The sequence below is a fragment of the Crassostrea angulata genome, chromosome 2, assembly GCF_025612915.1.
Source record: "Crassostrea angulata isolate pt1a10 chromosome 2, ASM2561291v2, whole genome shotgun sequence".
Taxonomy (NCBI): Eukaryota; Metazoa; Mollusca; class Bivalvia; order Ostreida; family Ostreidae; genus Magallana; species Magallana angulata.
Window position 1 is genome coordinate 76,148,299 of NC_069112.1, and position 26,347 is coordinate 76,174,645.

The 26,347-nt window shown below is 35.1% G+C and overlaps 1 protein-coding gene across 5 annotated transcripts; it reads left to right on the forward strand.

Moving 5' to 3' along the window:
- The first annotated feature begins 1,155 nt into the window (after positions 1–1,155).
- LOC128171545 (ras-related protein Rab-27B-like) lies at positions 1,156–24,511 on the forward strand. 5 transcript variants are annotated; one of them, XM_052837322.1, is made up of 6 exons: positions 1,156–1,256; positions 11,465–11,584; positions 20,005–20,111; positions 21,351–21,436; positions 21,975–22,202; positions 24,181–24,511. In XM_052837322.1, exons 2-6 carry the CDS (start codon positions 11,479–11,481, stop codon positions 24,371–24,373), a joined length of 720 nt encoding a protein of 239 aa, XP_052693282.1. In that variant the 5' UTR covers positions 1,156–1,256; positions 11,465–11,478; the 3' UTR covers positions 24,374–24,511. The 5 variants fall into 5 exon arrangements, with proteins under 5 accessions (XP_052693282.1, XP_052693283.1, XP_052693281.1 ...); XM_052837323.1 differs by lacking the exons at positions 1,156–1,256; positions 20,005–20,111 and adding exons at positions 1,274–1,585; positions 14,971–15,077; XM_052837321.1 differs by lacking the exon at positions 1,156–1,256 and adding an exon at positions 1,277–1,585.
- The last annotated feature ends 1,836 nt before the right edge of the window (positions 24,512–26,347 follow it).

A 26,347-nucleotide genomic window follows, 5' to 3' on the forward strand; every position in this document is an offset into this window, starting at 1 on the left:
TGTCTGTCAGTCTCTCTCTCTCTCTCTCTCTCTCTCTCTCTCTCTCTCTCTCTCTCTCTCTCTCTCTCTCGATCGATCGATCGATCGATTTATGCATTTATTACCCAAATAATACTTCTATTTGTATCACATTTGTTTACTTAAATTTTTTTGATAGATTTCTGATCATAGAAAAGAATTCAGAATTGTAATAGTAATGTAAGGGAAACAACTCTTGTAAATGTTTAGACGAAACAACATGTATACATATTTTCTATACCATGGCTGATTCTTTGACAGCATCTGTTACAATCAGTTAATTGTTATCTTGAAGTTAAATAGTAGAAAAGGGAAAAAAAGAGAACTAAATATGATATAGATTACATATTGTATACTACTCAATATTATACTCTACTCCTCCCCCTCCCCTCCCCAAAAAAAATCACACTATTAACAATTATCTTAATGTAAACAAAGAGCCATTCAGCCCAACCTGAAACACTCACTAACTATCAACTGATCACTAATAACTATCAGATAATGCGCAGAAGCTTGTCATCTATATGGACATAATTATATGCATGTATTTGTGTATTTTGGTATCCATATTTCGTGCACAAAGTATTTCTGAAGTACAATTTTTTATCATAATTAGTGAGTAAAACCCAGGCTACCGGCCCTACCACTGACTCTGCATGGGTTGTCATGACAACTGCCCTCAACTTGACCTATAACCCCTGACCCAACATCCGACCTTACCTCGTTTACCCGCCCCACACAAAGAGCGCTCTTACTGGACAAGTCAATAACTGACCCCCACCCTACCAACCCTTTGATTCATTCACAAAATCTAACCTCACCCTCTCCCACCCTCTAACTGAGCTACCAGGCTCACTGGGTCTATCCCCATCTTCTTTTATTACATGCAGTCGCAACCCCCCACGCACCTGCCCTACACTGTTTGCATATAAAGAACAGTACTAGATTCTATGTAATAAATCATATATTTGTCAGACTACTCAATTATACATTTATGTTTAGGTTAGCTAATAAATGTATAGATTATCCAACACTGCAGTGTAAATGCCACTGGGGCGATGGAACTAAGTCCCCCAGTATTGTCACCGTGAAGCGATCGGGCGACAAATGAGACAGGAGATTAATTGATTTTTACACTGCAGAGAAGTGACAGGAGACTTGATAGGTTGTAGCACAGGAAAACAGCACACTGTGTGTTAATGTCCGTGAGCCGAGTGTCAGCTTCTGGCATTGAATCTGTGAGTGATCGTAAGGGGTATGGTGTGATTGGGTAACATTTGACTCGAAAAGCTGTCCTGTTCCTTTTATCTTTCTTTGCAATTTTACCCCAAATCTGTGAGTGTTCATAAAGGGCAGCTAGTGGGCAGTTTGGTTGCATTCGACTGGAGAAGCTGCTCATCTCTCTTAGTTGTTTTCTGTGATTTTACTCCAAATCTGTGAGTGTTCATTAAAGGACCAATATGTGATGAATGGTAAACATTGACTAAAAAAAAAGGCTGTTGAGAAATCTCTCCTTTTATTTTGTGTGATGACTGGAATGTATTAAACAGTAAACAGCTGACTTAAGGTACTGTATGTTATTAAATCAGAAAACTGTCACACTGGTTTCCTCAATATTTCTGGGCATCAATATCTAGAATAACAATTTCAAGGATCCGATATGTAAATCTTTTGACAGTAATCCTATCAATTAAATATGGTAGTAGAAACTGCACTTCAATGAAAATTAAAGTTTGAAGATCTGAACTGAACATAACCCATAAAAAAAATTAGTGTTATATGAATATTGACGAAACCACAGAAATTGTCAATATGTCCTCATATCAAAGGGCTTATTGTCGCTGTTAGTATGTCATCATGTCAATGTGTCATTTTGTCAGTTAAATGTCAGTTTGAAATCCCATAGAGTTCATTCTGCTTCCCTACTGCCAACTTTTTTCATTTATTATATTCTAAGAATTTGGCTATTTTTGAGGGTATTTTTTGTCAAATGATTCATTTATGATGGCATATATACTTGTAAATTCACTATTTTCTCCATTTTTGTTTAAATCTGCAAACTATAATTTTCATATCATGGGTAGTTAAATTAATTTCATTCATATTTATGACTCTTCTATATGAAATTATGATGTTTTTAGTCTGTCTCTGTATCTTTCTTTCCATTCTTTTGTCTTTATGTGTCTGTCTGCACCTTTAGTCATGACCTCTGAACCATGCAATTTACATTTCAGAGGTTGAGGTCATGGTCATTGTTATGGGTCAAAGTTCAAGAATACTCCAACAAAGTGGTGACCTTCCTTTTTAGGAAGGGGGGGGGGGGTAACAGTGACTTATCTGTGTATTTAACTTAATGTAGAGAGCATTTGCTTCTTGAGTACAAAATAATGTGTCCTCTAATCTAAAATGCAGTTTGATTTCTATTCATTATTTATTGTCAGGGTTCAGAGATACATTGAGGTTAATCTTCACTTACAATATTGATCGAAATTCATTGTGACTTCATTTTATATACTTTATATATGCAGTAAAATAATCAAACATAAATACTTATATACAGTTGAACTTTGATATCTCAAGCACTGATATCTCGAATACAATAGTTAAGTCAAAGTGATTTGTAAGTCCCAAAAGTCTCAACCACTTATTTTTTAAGCATTTTATCCTCGAATATCATAAAAACTTGGATATCTAGAAGTCTTATCTAGTTCGATATAATGAAGTTTGAATGTATTTGGGAGAAACATAGCCCTCATGTATAGTGCTTCTTAATCAGATATATTTGAGATAAAATATAATGTAATGGATATATGCTGAAAATATAGTTCTGTATTTAAAATATCAGAGAGAAAATTTTGAGAGCAGTTAAGGCCAAGATCTGTCTAATATTCTTTTATACAGTCAGAAGGCACATATAAAACTTAAAACACCGCCATTGAATTTCATCGTTGAATTACCTAGACAGTCCAATTTTGAAGGATATCAGCACTGTAACCACTGGTAACGGTCTGATATTTAGAAGTTCACTAATTTTGGACTGTCACAGGTAAAATTTAAGACTACCGGAACAAAGAAATGACATAACATCAGTGTTTTGAGACTACCTTTTTATTGAATTCTCTTAATTTAAGTGAAAAAATGGTGATGACCTGACACTTCGCCTGTTGAATAAGTACTCATCATTTATTAATCCCTAGTTCTAACTCACTAGATTGGCATTATTGATATAACTCCATTGAAAAATCAATTAAATGCGCATACTGGGATTAATTGCTCATGAAACTGCATCAATTAATCAAAATAATCAACCAATTTAGGGCACATTTGCATACAACATGTTGTTTTTTACATTTGCATGGTAATAAGGCTGTACAATCATTTATTTTCTGCGCAGCAAATTATAGCGAGACTTTTCTCTTCAGCTTACACCAATATGTGTTTTATGTGATTGTTAGACCATATTTAAATCAGATTTTTGCGATTAAGAAGAGAACTGGGGGAGCAAAGCAATCAAGCTCCTTTTTTATTTCCAACTTTTTCATTGGCTGATCAAACGTTCTGCACCAATCAAACATCATCTCTCTCTATTTACAGCTCTCTAAGCTCTCAGTCCATCTTAATGTGACATCACTGTGAATGTAGAGAAATTCCTAACCATTAATTTAATAAAAACATCACTTAATATTTAGCGACTGCTGGTAGCATGGATTAAGAAGTGGGTTTTGTTCTAATCTAGTCATTAAGCCACTAATCTTGTTTACAGTGAATCCTTCTAAATACCCGAATCATCCAAATTCATGAAGCATCTCAATTCACTCGATCACCATTAGATTTGTTAAAGATAGTGTACATTATTTTAGAGACTTGCTTTTCTTTTATGTTAAATTTACCAAATTCAAAAGTGAGAAAGTAAGTTTTAAGGTTTTATTATAATGGCATCCCTTTTTTTAAATCCCAATGTTCTGCCCTTAGTATAATGAAATGTATGGTTTGCATTTATTTCATGGAATAGGAATTCTCCTGTTAAAATATTTTGCCTCAAGTTGATATATAAAAAAAATACATCTTAAATTCCTTTTAAGTTTTAGATTTATATTGGTACCTCAAATTATGACTGCATTAATAAAATGTTCAGCTTATTAGTCCCATATCAGAGAAATGAGGAACAGGATATATATTATTTTTTATTGCGCTCTGTCACCCGTAGTGATTCTTTCCCAACCTAAATGTTTTCCCCACTTTTTTGTGTAATGGTTTGCCGAATCAATTTTAAACATCCTGCATAGCTTCACAATGACAAAATATCGGTGAAGTTTCAATTATAAAATATCGATGAATTTTGACTTTTGTGACTTTTAATTCATAGGATTACTATAGTCTGTCCCAAGATATTTTTGCCGCATACTTTCTTAAATTATTCAATATTTATAAATACCTCTTGGTTCAGACTATGTTCATTCAATAGTATGAAAAAATCCCAAGATTTCCCCTTTGAAACGCCCCCTCTAGCTTGTCGGGTATCAGTACACGGCTAAAAATAAAAAGTCTACGAGGTTTTTCCATTGCCAAGGAGATGTAGGCGCCCGGATGATAACGTTGAAAAATTGCGCGAGGGGTCCCGAGTATTTCCGAATGGAGAAAAGATGTCAACATTCCCCATTATAAATCTCCGTAGGAAATCTGTTTTCGTTCCTGTGAATTTTTACGAGGGAAAAATGATAATGTGTGAATGAAGTTATCTTGGGAATTTTCCCTTCCATCGATTTTAATTGCACTTCAGTCACAGGTATGTGTATTTTTATTAAAAATCGTTCAAATATGCAGCAAAAATATCTTGGGACAGACTATAAGTCTTACATTATTAATATCTAAATGTGACCTTATTTATGGCCGCGATTTTATTGCTGCACTCAACCAGCAGTGTTCCAATAAATGAAAACGAGAAAAGAGAAGGGTATGAACCAATTTAAATTATTAGGTTTTCTGGCCATGTCAATAAAATGCCTGTGTTTTATTTATTATTTTATATGCTTATTTGTCCCCCAGAGATCGATAATCGTTCGAGTGTTTGTTTGATAAATAAACAACCATTTAAAAATGAGATTTGACCGATAGTCTGTTATTGATAAACATGTTGTATTGTATTTTTCTTAATCATGAATGAAAACAGAATTATCTGCTTTTAGTCCAGTCCTAGGTACTTTTTTATATTCTTTGCCCCAAGTTTTTGCTTCCACCACTTTTTGCTTGATATTTTGATAATAATAAATGCCTTTGTGCTTAAACTACGTTCATCCACTAATATGAAAAATTATCGGTTTTGAAACGCCCCCTCTACCGCTGCAGGTTTCAATACACATCCTTAAATAGAAAGTCTACAGGGATTTTGCATTGCATATTAGCCATAATTAAGCCCGGATGATTGCTTTGAAAAATTGCACGAGGTATTCGGGGTACTTCCGAATGGAGAAAGATGTAAACATTTCCCATTATAATTCTCTATAAGAAATTTGTTTTCGTTTCTGTAAACTTTTATGAGTGAAAAGGGATAATTTGTTAATGAAGATATCTTTGATATTTTCCATTTCGTCGTTTTCAACTGTACTTCTTTCACAGGTATGTGTATTTTTATTAAAAATCATCTAAAAGTGATTGAAGTGCAATAACTTGGGACGAACTTTAATAACAAAACACAATCTTGAACCTCATTATAACTGTAGTCTGTTAATTTTATGTGAGTACTTCAACTCTTGGTTTGAATACTGCACCTGGCTGCATAGGTAATGCATGATGTTTTTTTTTTATATTGAATTGTGAGAATACAAAACTGTGTACAATTTTTCACGGAAATCAATTTCTTAAATTCATTTAATTAGAAATCTATTGTCAATTTTTATATTGAATTGTGAGAATACAAAACTGTGTACAATTTTTCACGGAAATCAATTTCTTAAATTCATTTAATTAGAAATCTATTGTAACAATTATTGCTCAATACTAGAAGTTGAGGGGGCACACCCCACCCCACCCCCACATCCCCCCATTATTGATGTTAAATGAACAGGATGACATTGTTTGCATTCCATCTTCTATTTCATACTATTCATATTAGTGACTTGTAATTGAAGATGTTGCATCAAGAAAGTGTGCATATAGATAGTACATATGTATTGGACTAACAAGAAAAAAGAAACTTTAAGGACACATGAGATGTTCCTCAATTTTATATAATTTTCCTTGATATATTATTCCTTTTTTATTTAACATATAAAAATGTTTATTCCCAAAAAAGTGTCATATAACATGAAAATGTAGTTATAGAAATACTTAGTGGAAATCTTCACATTGTAGAGATAGGAAAAATACAAAAAATGGAGGATAGGTCGCATCTGACCTTAAGAAGGCTTGATGGTTGGGGCCAACTTAAGACTAATTTGATCTCCATAATAAGAAGAACTGTTACAGGAAAATACTCATTTTAAAGCTTGATAAATATATAAAAAGAATTTTTTTTCTTTACAAAATGAAAGTTTATAGCTTAAAACATAATATCTTAAAACATAAAGTAGATTTGATGGTAATATGTTGACCACCCTAAGCCTCCTTAAAAGGGAACTAATATATATATGCTATTGTCATGTCTATGTGTAATAGGGTTTATAAATGACAAAAATTATTTATTATAATTTGTAACATCTGTACTATATTATGCTTCAGTCTTTTCATTTTGGAAATTCTAAATTTGTAATTGGAAAATAATTAGCTTACTCGATCTGAACTACGGAAAGTTGCATTCACATATATTAGTAATTTCATCTTGACATCTCCCTTCCCTGAATCTTGGTATCAATGTCATAATCCTTTATTATTGTCAAATTAACGATCAGATCTGAGAAATATGTTTCTTTGATTTATTCATGGTTAGAATTACGGTTTCCTGTCTTCCATATGTGAGCGTTGTAAAATTCTGCTTGCTGATAATACATCTTTGTTTTGTATGGTTGTGGCACGTAGGATCAAAAAGAACTATTAGGTCATAATTCCTTCCCTACAAATTCATCAATTGATACTCTTCACCAGAGAGCAGTTTTAAGCCTGATCCCCTGATGGCAATGCAGAACTTAAACCCCACAATGTGTGTGACCAATACCATTTCACCCCCTGGTCACTATCTAATAATTACCCAGGTCAAACAAGCTATACAGAAACTGCTAGAAAATTAATCTCCAGGAAACCACGTAAGTACTGGGGCGAGGACCCCAACATTTATGCATGGAAAACTAGCGGAATTTCCATTTACCATGCATTGGGGGCCATTATCTATTACCTGAATGCATGCATTGAGACTTCGATCAATGATGCAATGGCAGGCTTTCATTAGGCAAAGCATTCAATTGTTATTGTACAATGTGGGAATTAGGAGGAGATCAAAAGATGGATGTCAGATTGTAAGAGCTGGAGTCAGTGGGAGGATGATTGGGGGGGGGGGGGGGTTGTGAACAGTTTAATGGCATCCTGTAATGTTTGTTGGTTGACAATGACTAATGCCTAGACTTACTGTTTACAGGCTAATTTTCGCCCCATGCTTTTTTTTGTCCTAACCAGTACTTGCAAGTGGTTTCACCCACTCTTGAATAATATGATATTTAACCCAGTCACAGTTTGAATTGGATACTCTTACTTAACCCAGTCAAATTGTTTTTAATTTCCTTAGTCTTCAATTTCAAGAATTAAGTCAATTAATATTATTATAATAATCATACTTTCATGTTACATTGTAAATACTGAAATCTGATTGGTTTAGACACATTTGATAATCTGTTTTATTATACTTTCATGTTAAATACTGAAATCTGATTGGTTTAGACGCAGTTGATAATCCGTTTTATTACCCTCAGCGTTAACAACGCACTTAGCAATGGGTAACACAACGAATTGTTACATGCGCGTTAATTATGCGCGTACAGTTTGCCGTGGAATTCACGTCATTTCTATATAAGAGCAGTAAAAAAAATCTGTAAAATTAAGACATTCAGTATAATAAAATAAATAGTGCCTGTTTTGGAGGAAAACAGTTGAAATTGACACCCCTCGAAAACCATTGTCAACCTCCGCTACGCGTCGATTGACAATGGTTTCCTCGGGGTGTCAATTTCAACTGTTATCCTCACAAATAGACACTATCTATATACTATTACCGTCAGAGTAAGCAACACACTTGGCATTGGATAACACAACGAATTGTTACATGTGCATAAATTATGCGGGTACAGTTGAACGTAGAATTCCCATCATTTCTAAAGAAGTCAGTTAAGTTTTCTTGAAAATTAAGACATTCAGTATAATAGATTAAATAGTATAAAACCATTGTCAACTTCCACTTTGCAATGGTTGACAATAGTTTTCTTGAGGTCAATTTATGGTTTTCTCAAGGGTGTCAATTCAACTGTTACCCTCCCAAGCAGGCACTATTTATATTATGCATAGACTTTTATTTTTTGCCCATGCATTTGTTTTGTCCTTCAACACTTGCAAGTGGTTTCACCCCCCTCTTGAATGATAAAACCCAGTCACAGTTTGTATTGGAAACTGTTACTTAAAATTACCCAGTTTAATTCCCAATTTTTTAAAAAAATTTCCAGTGTTCAATTCGCTTACAATGAAGGCGAAAGGGGCAAAAATAGAATTGGGGCGAATACATATAATGTAGTTCCATGTATACAGTCATTCTTTTGGAACAATTAAGTTCTTAATGGTAGTGTGGCCACATTGTGGGGTCATTGTATATGAGCCTATTTTATACTGTGGAATCATTGGAATTCGTGGTGGCTCAATTTTTGTGGTGTTTGTGTTGGGTAGCCCTCGCCAAGGAATTTACATCCTCAATGAAAACTAATAATTAAAGATTTAGTTTACATACCAAAACTGAAAACTGACGCATCCACATAATTACATCCCCGCGAATCAGCAAAAAACCCACAATCCACGAACATTGGCCCCCATTAAATTGAATGATTCCACAGTACACTCATCAAATTTCCCTTCTTGATACCGTCAATTTAACAAAGTGTGGTCTAATTTTCGGGATCACCACACTGTGATTTTCACTCTCTGACATTGATGACGTTGTTTGCATTAAATAATGTTCGTATTTTAGCGCATTTGAAAGAGTTCGTTTCAAAATAGCTTTGCTATATAATTATATCCTTCACAGTTGACTTTAAAAGGATAGTTTTATAATCAAAACTTTTAAATAGACAAGGGTATATAATAGATTTATCATTATATTGGTAACTTGATCCAAAGAGCAGGATCACGTTTCGTTGCCAGGCGCGGATCATCAGATCAAACGCTTCATGTCTTGTCTGATCCTATGATCCGTGCCTGGCAATGGAAAGTGATCCTGCTCTTTGGATCAAGTTACTTTTTTAAAAAAGATGGAATAACACATTTTATCATAAAATGGCTTACCTCTGATCAAAACGACATTTTCTTTTATTAAAAGGATTTTTTATCGATGGTAACATATAACTTACCTCATAGCCAAGTGGATGAAGGGTCGGGCTTGTGATCCGTACATCCCGAGTTCGAATCCGGCAGGGGCTTTTGTTGTTACTTTCTGAATTGATTTTTTTAAATATTCATTTTTTATCCCCAATTTGCAAATGTTTTGCTTATTTGACATATGTATAGTTCATTATCATTATATCTTTCATAATCAAATAATTTACAGTTAATTTGAGTGACAATTTCGAGGTGTGTTATTCCACCCTAATAATAAAATGTATACTGATCATCATCAATGCCAAATGCCATCATTTTATTCAATGTTTGTGCTATATGATGTTATAGGTATTTCATTGATCTTAGGGAATGCCATGAAATTCTACCAAGTTTCTTTTGATTATTTCTCATTCAGAACTTGCGTCCATTGGGCTGACTCAGTATGTCAGGTAGACACCTTCCATTCTTTTCAAGTTTTGGATATAGAATTCATTTTTGCATGCACACTGTTAGGACTGGATACTGGGCTAAAATGCAATGTATAACCAACATTAATTCACAAAAGAGAAATTTTCGCGAGGTTTGCGAGAGACTCATTTTCGCTAATATTTCTCACCACAATTTTAGTCCCTGCTGTATAGCTAAAATAACGACACAGTTGTAGACAATGCTTGATCGCAAAAATTAGTTGTGGTGAACCACAGTAAATCGCGAAATATTAAGTCGTAGCAAATACAAGTTGCTTTACAGTATGCTGAATTGACTAAGTTAACAGTTCATAGAAGGTTTCTGTTTTGAAAAGTATGAATGGTTCAGAATGATGACAGATGTACTTTATATAAAATCCAGTGTTAAGGCTATTACATAGTAATTATATTTTGTGATATTAAAATTTTATAGTTCATGATGTTAGCTCAGAATTAGAGATCTCAATAGATAAAACGTGTTACAAAGTCTTATTTTTGACTTATTACAGTAAAAATACTTAGTCCTGGGTCTTGATTTCCAAGCATGATTTCAAGCACATGTGCTTAAATTGATTAAGAATTGGTACAATTTTAAATGGACCTTTTTACAGCTATCATAAATGTATTACAGTTTGCTTTGAAAATAGAATAAGACACTTTTTCTTTTTTTGCTTACTTATTATTATTCCTACAGCTTTAGAGGGGTAATTTGTTGGATTGTATAACAATATAAACTACTGAGATAGAATACAATTGATTAAATATTGCATGACTATAGACAAACATCTTACATTTTTCATGACCTTTGAACCTGCTTTCATATACAAGAGATGATTGATTTCTGAAATCAGTTGGTTCATATTAAACCATTAACTCCATGCTATTATTCTGTGACCATGTTAACCTATATCAATATTATTATATTCAGATTCATGTTAAAGTTAAAAGCTATTATACACTCCCATAAACGTTCTACTTTCCCACTTAAACAGTGAGTGAACGTTGAGCGCACTCAGACTGAGAGAACAGTGAGCACACTCTGAACAAAATCGTGTGAGCACTTATGAACAGTGAACAATGAGCAAACGCAGAGTGCAAATGCAAGCAAAAAGTGAACGGTGAATGCATGGTGAACAATATGTGAATGCAAGATAAAAAAAATTATTTGGAGTGCCTCGGTAGTTATCCTTGCATTGCGTTTGGTTGCTTAAGAGGAAAAACTAAACTACATGTTTGTATTGCTATCAGCCTTAATATCATATTATTTGATTGAACGATAAATGAACACTGAACGGACAGTGAGCGCAAAGTGAACGGTGAGCGCAAACGGAGCAGAGCCGAGATTGCAGATGTGAACGCATGGTGTATGTGCTATGAGCACACAGTGAACGCACAGAAAAATGGGAAAGTAGAACGTTTCAGGGATTGTTGTCCTGATTCCAGTCATTAAACTTCCCATTCCTGTTTTTATTCAGACTCCGATTTGACCATGGAGGATGTGGGGCCCCCCAATGGATCCCCGACCCACTTTGGTTCCCACGGCAACCTTGCTGCATCTGCTGATTATGACTACCTCATCAAGTTCCTGGCTCTAGGTAAATATTGTGTGATGTTATTCATCAAGTTTTATAGGATTAGGTTAAGATTCTGTGTAATGTTATTTCATCAAGCTTTATAGCATGAGGTAAATTCTGTGTGATGTTATTTCATCAAGTTTTATAGAATTAGGTAGATTCTGTGTGATGTTATTTCATGAAATTCTTAGCATAGGGTGAATTTTGTGTAAGACTTTATCAGATTGTTAGAAATAATTGAATTCTGTGGGATGTTATTTCATCAAGTTTCTATGGCACTATGCAAAGTCTCTGTGATGTTTTTTTTTTCAAGTAAATTCAGTGTGATGTTATTTTGTCAAACTTCTGACATTAAGTAAAATCTATGTGATGTTATTTCATCAAGTTCCTGTCATTCGGTAAAATCTGTGTGATGTTATTTCATCAACTTTCTGGCATTAGGTAAAATCTGTGTGATGTTATTTCATGTGTTCATCAAGTACCAGTAAATTCTGTGTGAATTTTTTTATCAGATTTTAGCATTAGGTTAATATTTGTAATGTTACATTTCAACAGGTTCTTAGCATTAAACGAATTCTGTGTAATGTTATTTCATTGAATTTCTGGCATTAGATAAATTTTATGTAATGAAGCTTCATAAAATTCCTAGCATTACATAAACTCTTGTGGTGTTACATGTATTTCATCATATTCCTACAATAACTATAGGTTGAATTCTATGTGAAGTTAAAAAAGAATAATCAATTTGTTATTGAATACAGGGCATATTCAGGTCAATCATGTTAATTATTTCTATGCCCCTTTCAGATTTGTTAAAAAATTGTTTTATATATAACAAAATTACATCAATGATTTTCAGAAATAGCATTTAAAACAGTTTGAAGTATTTCCCTCAAAATTCTAACACAGTGTAGTTGTTATACCCCCCGCAAACAAAGTTTGGGGGGGTATATAGGAATCACCTTGTGCATCCGTCTGTCCGTCTGTCTGGTCCATATCTTTCTTATAGAGAAACATTGGAAGTTCTTACTTCACACAAAGATTGCTTATGACTTAAGGGTGTGTCATGACCTTGACCCAAGGTCATTCGCGCAAGGTCAAGGTCACTGGCAGAAAAATTGCAAAATTCATGTCTGGTCAATATCTTTCTTATGGAGAAATATTGGAAGTTCTTACTTCACACAAAGATTGCTTATGACCTGAGGGTGTGTCATGACCATGACCTAAGGTCATTCGGGCAAGGTCAAGGTCACTGGCAGAAAAAATGCAAAATTCGTGTCTGGTTCATATCTTCCTTAAAGAGAAACATTGACATTGGAAGTTCTTACTTCACACAAAGATTGCTTATGGCCTAAGGGTGTGTCATGACCTTGACTCAAGGTTGTTTGTGCAAGGTCACTGGCAGAAAAAATGCAAAATTCGTGTCTGGTCCATATCATTATTATGGAGAAGCATTGAATGTTCTTACTTCACACAAATATTGCTTATGACGTAAGGATGTGTCATGACCTTGACACAAGGTCAATTGAGGAAGTTCAAGGTCATTGTTTCGAAAATGCTAAATTTTGTCTGTGTCATTTCTTGTATTAATGGAAATATTAGAAGCTAAAATTTGATACAAAGCTTGCTCTTCTCAGGCCACATCAAATTTTTTTTTAGATTTTCATTCCTGTCTCTCTGAAAATGGGCTGCCCCGATGAAATTTTTATTTGGAAAAAAAAATGTGTGGAAAAAAAACTTCGGAAAAAATCGGGCTCAGTATACCAATAATTCAAAATGTTTAAATATTAAATGGCTGCTTGACATGTGGATTTCGTTTGATTCGAGTTTGATTTGAGTCATGGTTGTTAAAGGAAGGATGCAAATGTCCTCATGCAATAACAGTTAACTTAAAATAAAATGGAATTAAAGGATAGAAATTGGTTTGTTTACTCCTATTAGCATTAACAGTTTTAAAAAATAGAGCAGTTGTTATTTATAGAAAATGGTCAGTGAAATAGATTCATCCAAAATTTTCTATAATAGCAAAAATACACGCGTTATGATTTTTTTCCTAGCGGGGGGTATCAATTGTGAGCTTGCTCACAGTACCTCTAGTTAAAATTGCTTTCTTTGTTGCATTTTCTGACGAGTTTCTAATGAAAATCTTCATTCTTAATAAATTTCTAAATTAAAAGATCATGGTGATAGCAATTTCCCATGTTTCCAATCTCTAAGGCTTCCATGTGAAGACTTTCAGTAAAAAGAAGTCTCCCCTAGTTTCCGTTCTGTCATTAAATCTGGAATGAAAAGCAGTGTATGAAGAATCAATAACAAAAGGACTTTGTGATGGTGACGAGAAGGGCCAGAGAATCAAGGACACACTTTTATCAGTTAATTGCCAGCAAAGGCCAGAAAATGAAGCATCATTGCTAGATACAAATTCCAAATCCATGATCATGGCTCCAACCATTGATATTACAAGCAGTCTAGAAGACATGCATCATTTTTGTCGTTGTTTTTGTTGCTGGGTTGTAAACAATTACTGTAAACTAACTTTGTTTCATGGTTGACTGGAGATAAACTGGTTCTCTGCAACTGATTTTTGTTGATCAAGATCCAGGTCATCCGGAAATTAATATAACCGAAACATTTGATGTCTAATACTGTACACAGGGTTAGTTCCCCCTTGTGTAATTTTCGCCCTTCAACACTCGCAAACAGCTTCACCCTTACTTGAATTCGCCACTATGCAGTTGTGTTTAAAGGAATTACTTGAGACATTGAAATTCGCCCATTTTTTAATTCGCCCGCTGACAAGGAGAATCAAAGGCCGAAAATAAAATTGGGTTGAATATAACCGTTATTACAATAATTATTGCATTAATATGCATTTATAATGCTAATTTATTATGGCAGATGTGGATGGAAGTTTGGAACAAAGCTGTATAGTTGGAGAAAAAAACGATCTAGAACTTTTATCACAAAATAAATTATGAGATGTTTGAAGGGTCTTTGTCGGGCACAAACAAAGTCCAGTTAAAGGAAGAATTAATAAAAATTCTACTCTAGAAAACTCAACCACTATAATTAAAATTCTTTTTTGTATCCTTATTTTGTTTGAGTATTAAATTTCATTTTACATGTATTACCAATACAATCATGTAAAATGAAATTACATGTATTCGTTATTGATGTCATTTAAAGATTGAATTGTTGATTATATTTATTTTTAACTCTTTCACAAAATCTGGAGCCTGTGTCCTGAATTCTGATTATTTAATATATGTATTCCTCTACTTGTTTGCTTTGATTTGGTAAAAGTAAGCTTGGAATGGTACTTTTTCATCATTCTAAAAAATTGATATGACGCAACACCTTAGCGTGGAAATGAATATTTTTTTATGAATAGAATATGCAATTTTCAGGTGATTCTGGCGTGGGAAAGACCAGTTTTTTGTACCAATATACAGACAGACAATTTCACGCCAAGTTTATCTCAACTGTAGGGATTGATTTCAGAGAGAAGCGGGTGGTAATACTCATATTTTCTTTTATAGTACTATTGTGGTACTATTGTAGTACTATTGTGTTACTATTGTAGTACTATCGTACTGTTGTACCACTTTATTGTACATGTTCAACTGCTTCAGTCATTGCCTGTTTGGCCTGTTTCTTAGTTTCTATTGTGACGTCAATGTATTGTGCATGTCGCTGCATGGTTTTGAATGCATCATAGGCTTGTGTACATGTATGAGGCTTGTGGTGATATACAAGACTTGTGTACACATACGGTCGAACAAACTGTAAAAAAAAAACGAAAAAATTATATCTATATTAATTTTTATGGTGGTTTTAATTTTTTTTATTATTTTCAATAAAAAAAAAAAATTAAAAGAGAAATAAACATTGAAACAGAAAAGCAATCTGCCAACAGAATCTGAAATTTAAATATATTACACAAACCTACACATTTATACAGAAATAAAACAATGTAGAAAAAAGGCCAAATGTTTTGTGATCACAGTTTTAGTTGTAATATTTCATAAGTCATGTTTTAGCAATACTCAAATTGTGGGATGTCTAGTTTTTAATGTGAAGACCGACTGAAGTTATGTCCGCGCTTACAGCTCCACATCAGTCCTTAAAAACTGACAGTCTAATGGAAAATGAACTTCATGAATATTAATCCAAAGAATTTCATCGGTCAAACTGTCGCTGAAGCACTTAAGTTAATGATGCTTAATTACATAGCAGGAAAACACCTTGCTTTGTCTGTCGATTACATTCCATATAGTTCTCATTTTGACATGTATTGATGGCATATACTTGGATATTCCGTTCAGAATCATAAAAGGTCTTATTTTTGTCTTTGTTTTTGATAGAAACTGATTCAAGCAAATTTCCTAAATCTATATAATTTTCACTGATTTCCAAAATCATTGCCTATCCTAGCACTGAGCATACTTTGGTTAGTCACTGACCAAATATGAAGTCTTTGTGTTGATTTTTTTTAAACGAAGTATCTAAATAAAAAATAGAGTATATAAAATATAACGATTTTTACAAAGTTTTTGTTTATTGATCGATTTTTTGAGGGAGGATTCTCTTCATTTTAAAACTCTTTATACTCAAGTTAAGTGTATCAAGCATGTTATGTGTTGTACTAAAACCAGTGTTGTAAATTTTGCAATCGCATTCTCAAAATTGAATGCATTTTATTTCATGCAAGTCTTTTTATGCATCTTATACGTATTTATATAACATTTTGAAATGTATCTTTTTGCGTTACCCGAAAAGCAATACACAGTGTTATATGATTTTTTTTATCCATTTAATTGGATTGATCGTTTACCTTGTTTACCTTATTTAAGTCTTTCGTCATAATGTTGCCGTCGATGGTTAACGTTCATATTCTAACAGCGTTTGCTGCTCAAAACTGCGAATCCAATAAAGATTAAAACACTTTTAAAATACTCTAAATGATACAACTGTCAAGTCTATAATCAGCACATAGATACATTAAAAACTGGAATTGATTTCTTGGCAAAACATGTGTAATTGAAATGTGCCGTTGAGATCCTTTCTGTTCCACCACGTGGAACTCTTTGCATTTTTTACAAGGATTAATGCAAATAAATCTCTCCCTCCCCTCTCTCCCCTCCCAATGCAACAAACATAAGGAGGGGGATGGGGGGGGGGGGTTCTACTTCACAGTTCTTTAAGTAATATGAGCTGCAGTTTTCATGTTGAATTCTTCTTCTTTTTTTACGAAAATGTTACTTTCTTCTAAAATGACAAAAATACCATAGCTTTTAGATTTCTGTTAACCATATTTTTGTGGGAAAAGCCATTAAGAAGCCTTAATTGGAACAGCGTTGAATTATTGTCGTCCTGTACAAATATTGATTCGCTATATATTCCTTAGAAGTCTTTCTTTTGACAAAAATTAATGATTAAATTTTGTTAAACTCTTATTTATCATTAAAGTGTAACTTCAAAGAATGTTTTCCTATATTTTTATACAGAGCTCTTCTTTTAAGGAGGTTTATATAGTCTTAGAAATGGCCACGACCATTCATCTCTCTTAAGATAGCGTATAATCAGTAGGACAGGGTTACTATATACATGTAGTTGGAGTCCAGATGGTGCAGACTCTAGCTAGGTAACCATTAGAAAGGCAACAACTGTTTCGACTTGAAACCTAGGATTTGCCGTTGTTAAGCGCATTGACATTAGAAGTGGTTGATGCAGATGACACGTTTGATGGTCTCTAGTAACAAGCACGATATCTCGATAGATAAACCTCGCCATTCAATGCCTCCCAGTACAGAGCATAGATAAACCTCGCCATTCAATGCCTCCCAGTGTAGAGCATAGATAAACCTCGCCATTCAATGCCTCCCAGTGCAGAGCATAGATAAACCTCGCCATTCAATGCCTCCCAGTGCAGAGCATAGATAAACCTCGCCATTCAATGCCTCCCAGTGCAGAGCATAGATAAACCTCGCCATTCAATGCCTCCCAGTGCAGAGCATAGATAAACCTCGCCATTCAATGCCTCCCAGTACAGAGCATAGATAAACCTCGCCATTCAGTGCCTCCCAGTGCAGAGCATAGATAAACCTCGCCATTCAATGCCTCCCAGTGCAGAGCATAGATAGACCTCGCCATTCAATGCCTCCCAGTGCAGAGCATAGATAAACCTCGCCATTCAATGCCTCCCAGTGCAGAGCATAGATAAACCTCGCCATTCAATGCCTCCCAGTGCAGAGCATAGATAAACCTCGCCATTCAGTGCCTCCCAGTGCAGAGCATAGATAAACCTCGCCATTCAGTGCCTCCCAGTGCAGAGCATAGATAAACCTCGCCATTCAATGCCTCCCAGTGCAGAGCATAGATAAACCTCGCCATTCAGTGCCTCCCAGTGCAGAGCATAGATAAACCTCGCCATTCAGTGCCTCCCAGAGCTGAGCATAGATAAACCTCGCCATTCAGTGCCTCCCAGTGCAGAGCATAGATAAACCTCGCCATTCAGTGCCTCCCAGTGCAGAGCATAGATAAACCTCGCCATTCAGTGCCTCCCAGTGCAGAGCATAGATAAACCTCGCCATTCAATGCCTCCCAGTGCAGAGCATAGTTAAACCTCGCCATTCAGTGCCTCCCAGTGCAGAGCATAGATAAACCTCGCCATTCAATGCCTCCCAGTGCAGAGCATAGATAAACCTCGCCATTCAGTGCCTCCCAGTGCAGAGCATAGATAAACCTCGCCATTCAATGCCTCCCAGTGCAGAGCATAGATAAACCTCGCCATTCAGTGCCTCCCAGTGCAGAGCATAGATAAACCTCGCCATTCAGTGCCTCCCAGTGCAGAGCATAGATAAACCTCGCCATTCAATGCCTCCCAGTGCAGAGCATAGATAAACCTCGCCATTCAGTGCCTCCCAGTGCAGAGCATAGATAAACCTCGCCATTCAATGCCTCCCAGTGCCGAGCATAGATAAACCTCGCCATTCAGTGCCTCCCAGAGCTGAGCATAGATAAACCTCGCCATTCAATGCCTCCCAGTGCAGAGCATAGATAAACCTCGCCATTCAGTGCCTCCCAGTGCAGAGCATAGATAAACCTCGCCATTCAATGCCTCCCAGTGCAGAGCATAGATAAACCTCGCCATTCGGTGCCTCCCAGTGCAGAGCATAGATAAACCTCGCCATTCAATGTCTCCCAGTGCAGAGCATAGATAAACCTCGCCATTCAGTGCCTCCCAGTGCAGAGCATAGATAAACCTCGCCATTCAGTGCCTCCCAGTGCAGAGCATAGTTAAACCTCGCCATTCAGTGCCTCCCAGTGCAGAGCATAGATAAACCTCGCCATTCAGTGCCTCCCAGTGCAGGGCATAGATAAACCTCGCCATTCAGTGCCTCCCAGTGCAGAGCATAGATAAACCTCGCCATTCAATGCCTCTCATTGCAGAGTATAGATAAACCTCGCCATTCAATGCCTCCCAGTGCAGAGCATAGATAAACCTCGCCATTCAATGCCTCCCAGTACAGAGCATAGATAAACCTCGCCATTCAATGCCTCCCAGTGCAGAGCATAGATAAACTTCGCCATTCAATGCCTCCCAGTGCAGAGCATAGATAAACCTCGCCATTCAATGCCTCCCAGTGCAGAGCATAGCTATCGGAATTTTTATCTCCTCTCTAGCTCTGCCGACTTCTTCATATAAATGCAATGAATAATCAATAAATCAATTTCGAAAAAAAAAATTGCGAGAGTAACAGGTCTTCGAGGCGTCCGTGACAAAGATTGTTATTAAAAAACCTAGACTTGTTATTTGTTTTCTGATTAGGTTCAGCCAGGGGGCCCCAAGGGGCTAATAGGAATAACGGCTTTGTGTTTAGTGGGGTTACAAAAACGGCGTATATTGTGATGTACATATAACCAATACTGCTGACAAGTCTTTGAAAATATCACGAAACACTTGCTGTTCCTGAAACCATAACCTTGGAAGGCACTTCGTTATTTAACAATGTCAGTTAAATTCAACTTTCTAAATCATCATGTATTGATGAATGTAACTTACGGATTTGTAAGTTTTCAGATAATTTTGTAACAAAGAAAGGCAGTCATTGTAAAAACAAATAAGTTAAAGGTAAATGGGCATGCCAAGTTGTCAACTTATTAAAAATAAAATCAGATGACTAACATGAAAACAAAGACGATATTTTATTTATTATATTTTATTATTAATTTCCAAATTAAGTGGTCTTTCCATCTCGCCGTATTTTTATTATTGTGTGTATATTGTTATAAGTTACCCATATTCTCTTCAGAACAATAGAGAAATATATCTTAAGGTATCCTTATGCAAACTCAGTATCAATATTCTCTGGAGATGAATTTGGTAGTAAGTCACTAGCTAATGCAGAATGTTGCCTTACCTCTTTTTTCTCACACAGGTGACTCAGCCGTGGGCAAAACCTGCTTCCTACATCAGTATATAGACAAGGAATTCAAAGCTAGTTTTGCTTCGACGGTGGGGGTGGATTTCAGAGAAAAAAGACTGGTACTTTTTCAGTGACATATATAATCTTACATAGCAATTCCACGTTCTAGCAGTATCTGGTAGAGGCTATTTATATACTAGCAGCAAAACACTCGCTAATCGGACCAATCAGTCCATGCAAGTATCTCAATGTTTTCCTAAACCATGCGTTACTAACACAATGTTTATATACTTAATGATATCACTGTCAAAGAATGGCGTATGTTTTCTCATCTCATATTTATTTAAAAATACAACATATATGTAGGAATATTTACATTTGAACTATCTTTGTCTGTGAAAACAATACGAATCAATTTCGAACCTTAAACCCCAATAACTTCATAAAACATGAGTGACACAAAATGGGCGTGTCTTATAGCATAATCGAAAAACAGTATTGGCTGCGCCGCGTAATAATACATAGCATGTGCAACAAAAATAATAGTGATTTCGAAATAAAGGTGTTTTAGAGTGTATAAATTGGAAATAATATAAATATAAGTAATAAGGAATCATTCTTTGAATAGTATGGGGTGATAATTTCGGTCGGAGCGTTGTCAAATATATCATAAATCCCTTCGGGCTTTATTGGATTTGACCACGCCCCGGCCGAAATTATCACCTCATAATACTCAAAGAATGATTCTTTAGTCCTTAATTATTTTCATGAATCGTTTCTTCGGTTAGCTCACCACGAGATAAGCCCTGCGATGACCCTGTTCAAAACTTTATAAATCTAAATAGAATTGTATATGCTAATACACTCGTTCTGGGTACCATTATATGCCGAGTATCTTGTAGAAGATTAATTTTGCATGTAAAATATAGCTATCATTGCATGGGTAGTGTGTAGTGTATAATTTATGTTGTATTTATTCTCAATTTTTTCAGTTATTAACATAATTTATTCTTTTGATAGCAAGCACACAAATAAATGTACTGTTGCTTTATTAAAACATTTGTATGTGGACAATATATCTATCCGAAACTCTCTCATAAGCTGAATTTCACTCCTTCTTCCTCTCTTTGATCTTTTTTTATTGACCCAAGTTTTTAGAAAGTTAAATATTGATCATGTTCTCTCTCTCCCTCTCTCTCTTTCTCTCTTTTTCTCTCACTTCCACCTCTCTCTCTTTACTTTCTTTCTCCTTCTCTCTATCTTTCTCTCACTCCTCTCTCTCTCTCTCTCTCTCTCTCTCTCTCTCTCTCTCTCTCTCTCTCTCTGACTTAGTGACGTGGTTTGATTGACACCCGTAGGTTCACCGTGTCCCTGGAGCAGACGGTGTTGTTGGGAGGAGTCACAGGATCCACCTACAGCTGTGGGACACCGCAGGCCAAGAGAGGTAACTCCGGACGATTTCTAAAAAAATAAATTCATCTCTGGACTACTACTGTGGCTTCATCAATACTTATTGAGTGTCAATGTTCCAGGAATTTGTTACTGAGTTGATCCTCCTAATCAATTGTTCGTTGAAGTACCATGTTTTTTATAATCCACCAATACTGATGCCCATAAAATGATTCATTAATGATGAGAATTGTATTAATCTCAGGACGACGAATGTCGAAATGTTTAAATCTTTTTAATGGCGATGACAGTTTATCATAGAGAGCCTCCTTTTAACCAATTTTTGAGAACATTATTTAATGAAATGGCCATTTTTAAATCATTTGTTAAGAAAGGATGTAATGTGTTGGTGAAGGGATTCCACAAAATCATTTATTTGTCTACAAATCAAACATAACTCATGTTTCACATTTGGGTACATAAATAACTCTTCTATACGTAAACATGTTAACATACTCTATATAGTAAAAATAAATTCCATTAGGATGCTCCTCATCATAGATTCAAAATAATGATGACTGTTTTATGTTTAGATTTCGAAGTCTCACAACAGCGTTCTTCCGTGATGCCATGGGCTTTATCCTACTGTTTGATCTGACCAATGAGCAATCCTTTGTCAACATCAGAAACTGGCTGACCCAGTTACAGACGCATGCGTACTGCGAAAATCCCGACATCATTCTGTGTGGAAACAAGGCAGACCTAGAGGACCAGAGAAAAGTGTCTGAAGAACGGGCCAGGGATGTTGCTGAAAAGCATGGGTCAGTACGCTCTAGACGGTTATTATAAACATTGGTCAGGACGTTCTAGATAGTTATTAAAAGCATGGGTCAGTAGATTTTAGATGGTTATTAAAAGCATGGGTCAGTAGATTTTAGATGGTTATTAAAAGCATGGGTCAGTAGATTTTAGATGGTTATTAAAAGCATGGGTCAGTAGTTTTAGATGGTTATTAAAAGCATGGGTCAGTAAGTACTAGACGGTTATTAAAAGCATAGGACAGTATATCCTAGACAGTTATTTAAAGTATGGATCAAAAGCATTTTAGATGGTTATTAAAAGCACGGGACAGTAAGTTCTAGACGGTTATTAAAAGCACGGGTCAGTAATTTCTAGACGGTTATTAAAAGCATAAGACAGTATATCCTAGACAGTTATTAAAAGCATGGATCAAAAGCATGGGTCAGTAAGTTCTAGACGGTTATTAAAAGCATGGGTCAGTAAGTTCAAGACGGTTATTAAAAACATGGGTCAGTAAGTTCTAGACAGTTATGAAAAGCATAGGACAGTATTTCCTAGTGTTATTAAAAGCATGGATCTAAAGCATGGGTCAGTAAGTTCTAGACGGTTATAAAAAGCACGGGTCAGTAAGTTCTAGACGGTTATGAAAAGCATAGGACAGTAAGTTCTAGACAGTTATTTAAAGCATGGATCAAAAGAACGGGTCAGTAAATGTTAGATGATTATTAAAAACACGGGACAGTAAGTTCTAGACGGTTATTTAAAGCATGGGTCAGTAAGATCTAGAGAGTTATTACAAATATGGGTCAGGAAATTCAAATGACATAATACATGTATATCGAAGGAGTCAATTTGAAAAATGGGCCAGACATTGACACAGTTATTCAACATGAGTCTAAAATTAGACATTTATAGAGAGTTATGAAACATGGGTCAGAAACAGACAGTTTTCATTGAGTTATTTTAATGTCGGTCAGAAATACTGGTTTGAAATTGACACATTTCTGGAGAAATTTCAAAACATTGGTAGGAAATAAACACTTTTCTTAAAAGTTTAAGTAGGCTGGGTCGTCCATATAATTCATCCGATGTATACAATTTTCATCAATTATCCTTCATCATTCCAAAAGCTCAAATAATTTTTGTTTTCTTTATCAAATAAATCTGGAAAATTTTTCTCTGTTTGCAATAAGTACAGAAAATGTATCAAACTCTGGTTCTAAATCACAGATATACACAACAATGAAGCTCATTGATCTGTTTTAGGCTGAATTAATTGTGACAAAGGTAAAAATGTTAATGCAAGCATGAAAAAACTTGATACATGTATAAACAGAAATTGATTTGTTGAAATAATGATGTTGGTAGCATGCTTTTATATTGTATTGCAAGCGCAACTTCGAAACAGAATATGTATATGTTTATAATTAATCAATTACCGGTTTATCTAGCTACAATACATAAACATATATAATTACTGGAATGTATGTGTATTATCGGTTTTCCGTAATATAAGGCAAGTGCTGTTATCTAACAGAATATAGGTAATTTTATACAAGCACTGAATATTGATATTTTGACTAGTAGAGTCAAATTATTAGTTTCAGGTCAACCCAAACACAGAACACAGGTATAAATGATGATGATAAATGCCTCAGTTGTCAGGCTCCAATTTTTATAAAATACGGTCGCTTCTGGACAAAAATAACTATTCGTTGACAAGTAATAAGAGCCTAAACATAAAAACGTTACAACAAAAAGGATATTCTTTATAATGTACAAAGCTGTTGCAAGACTTCCGTATTTTGAGAGAAACGCATGTACTGGACAAAATATCTATTTACATAGCAATAAATTAGTTATTAATTAATATGTAATTATTCAAGATACATTACACAGAATAACAGAATTGAATAATCTTTGGTCTGTACAATTCGTTAGAGGTCAATTTAGGATACATTAATGAATAATCTTTCGTACATACAATTCTGTTGGCAGGCTTCCATATTTTGAGACGAGCGCCGCGACTGGTCAAAACGTTGCTAAGGTCGTGGAGTGTTTGTTGGACATGGTGATGTTAAGGATGGAGCAGTGCATGGACAAAACGCAGCGACCATTCGCACAAAATGGCCGCCGACTGCAGAAAGGAGAGATTGACGAATATAACCGAGACTCCAAATGTCTCTGTTAAACACGTGTATGACTGCAGACTTTAAGGTTTGGAAGGAATATATTTCATACGCATTTTGTTTATGAGTTGTCTCCCATTGCGAACCCTAACTGCGACACTTTCTATGTTATTTGTTATTGTCGGCAGATTATACGATTTATTAAGGTCTTCCGTTTCCAACGGAAGACCTTTCTATTATTGTGCGGGAAAGATTATTTTTCTTTTTTTTTTTTTTCTTCCTAGACGCGAACTTTGAGGCTTCATATCTTACTTATTTCTGAACGGTTTTTGCTCAAATTTTCAGGGCTAATGTACTTTACAAAACACTATCTTAAGCAATTCATAAAATGTAGAATTCCCTTTCCGTTAAAGAGTCATTCCCCTTTTAAAAAAAATTAGGGCCTTTTGTTTCCAGACAAAGGCTCCGAGACTATGATAGCAGGGAATGGGAATCCAACGAATTTGAATAACAGAGACATTGTAGTTGTGCACATCTGTTTTTGTTTTTAGATTACGTTTTTTATTTAGGAAAAGGTAGGGGGTCAAAAAACAGGATTAAAAAAAGTGCGAAAATTTAGACATATTTTCCTTTATATCTTTTAAACGAAAAATATTTTGTTAAGACATGTAGAATAAAAGTTGTGCAAAATATAGAGGGCTTTCATTTGACACCAATAAAAAAGGGCTGGCCCCTTAAATTAAGGGCCAATGGCCCCTAAAAAAGTTTGCTTAATAACTCAAAAACGGTTAGGATTTTGATATGGCTGTTGCTGGAAAAGTTGTTTGTTGGGATCTCATAAAGGTCGCTACAATGTTATTTTGTATGTGATTTGTGTAGTATGAGTGTAAAAAGCTTTACATGTTAACATGTACCTGTTTTCATTTGACAAGTTAACGAAAGTCTTTGCACGTGCAACTGGCATAAAGTCACCGCAGAAAGTATGCTGGTTTATACAAACGGCATTAATTCATAAGAATTGTTATTTTAGAATATACGTGCTTTTTTTTTAGGAGTTTAAGTCATTGTTGTTAAGTTCTTATAATGCTCAACCCTTAAAAACGGGATTTGGAAAACAAATCATTAAGGTCTTCCGTTTCCAACGGAAGACCTTTCTATTATTGTGCGGGAAAAAAATTAAGATTATTCTTATTTTTCTTTTTTTTTTTTGTTTCCTAGACGCGAACTTTGAGGCTTCATATCTTGCTCATTTCTAAACGGTTTTTGCTCAAATTTTCAGGGCTAATGTACTTTACAAAACACTATCATAAGCAATTCATAAAATGTAGAATTCCCTTTCCGTTAAAGAGTTATTTCCCTTTTAAATTTTTTTAGGGCCTTTTGTTTCCAGACAAAGGCTCCGAGACTATGATAGCAGGGAATGGGAATCCAACGAATTTGAATAACAGAGACATTGTAGTTGTGCACATCTGTTTATGTTTTTAGATTACGTTTTTTATTTAGGAAAAGGAGGGGGTCAAAAAACAGGATTCAAAAAAGTGCAAAAATTGAGACATGTTTTCCTTTATATCTTTTGAACGAAAAAAATTTTGTAAAGACATGTAGAATAAAAGTTGTGCAAAATAACAAGGGCTTTCATTTGACACCAATAAAAAGGGGCTGGCCCCTTAAATTAAGGGCCAATGGCCCCTAAAAAATTTTGCTTAATAACTCAAAAACGGTAAGGATTTTGATATGGCTGTCGCTGGAAAAGTTGTTTGTTGGGATCTCATGAAGGTCGTTTCAATGTTATTTTGTAAGTGGTTTGTGTAGTATGAGTGTAAAAAGCTTTACATGTTAGCATGTACCTGTTTTTATTTGACAAGTTAACGAAAGACTTTGTGCGTACAGCTGGCATGGAGTTACCGCAGAAAGTATGCTGGTTTATACAGGAGGCATTAATTCATAAGAATTTTTTTTTTAGAATACATGCTTTTTTTTAGGAGTTTAAGTCGTTGTTAAGTTCTTATAGTGCACAATCCTTAAAAACGGGAATT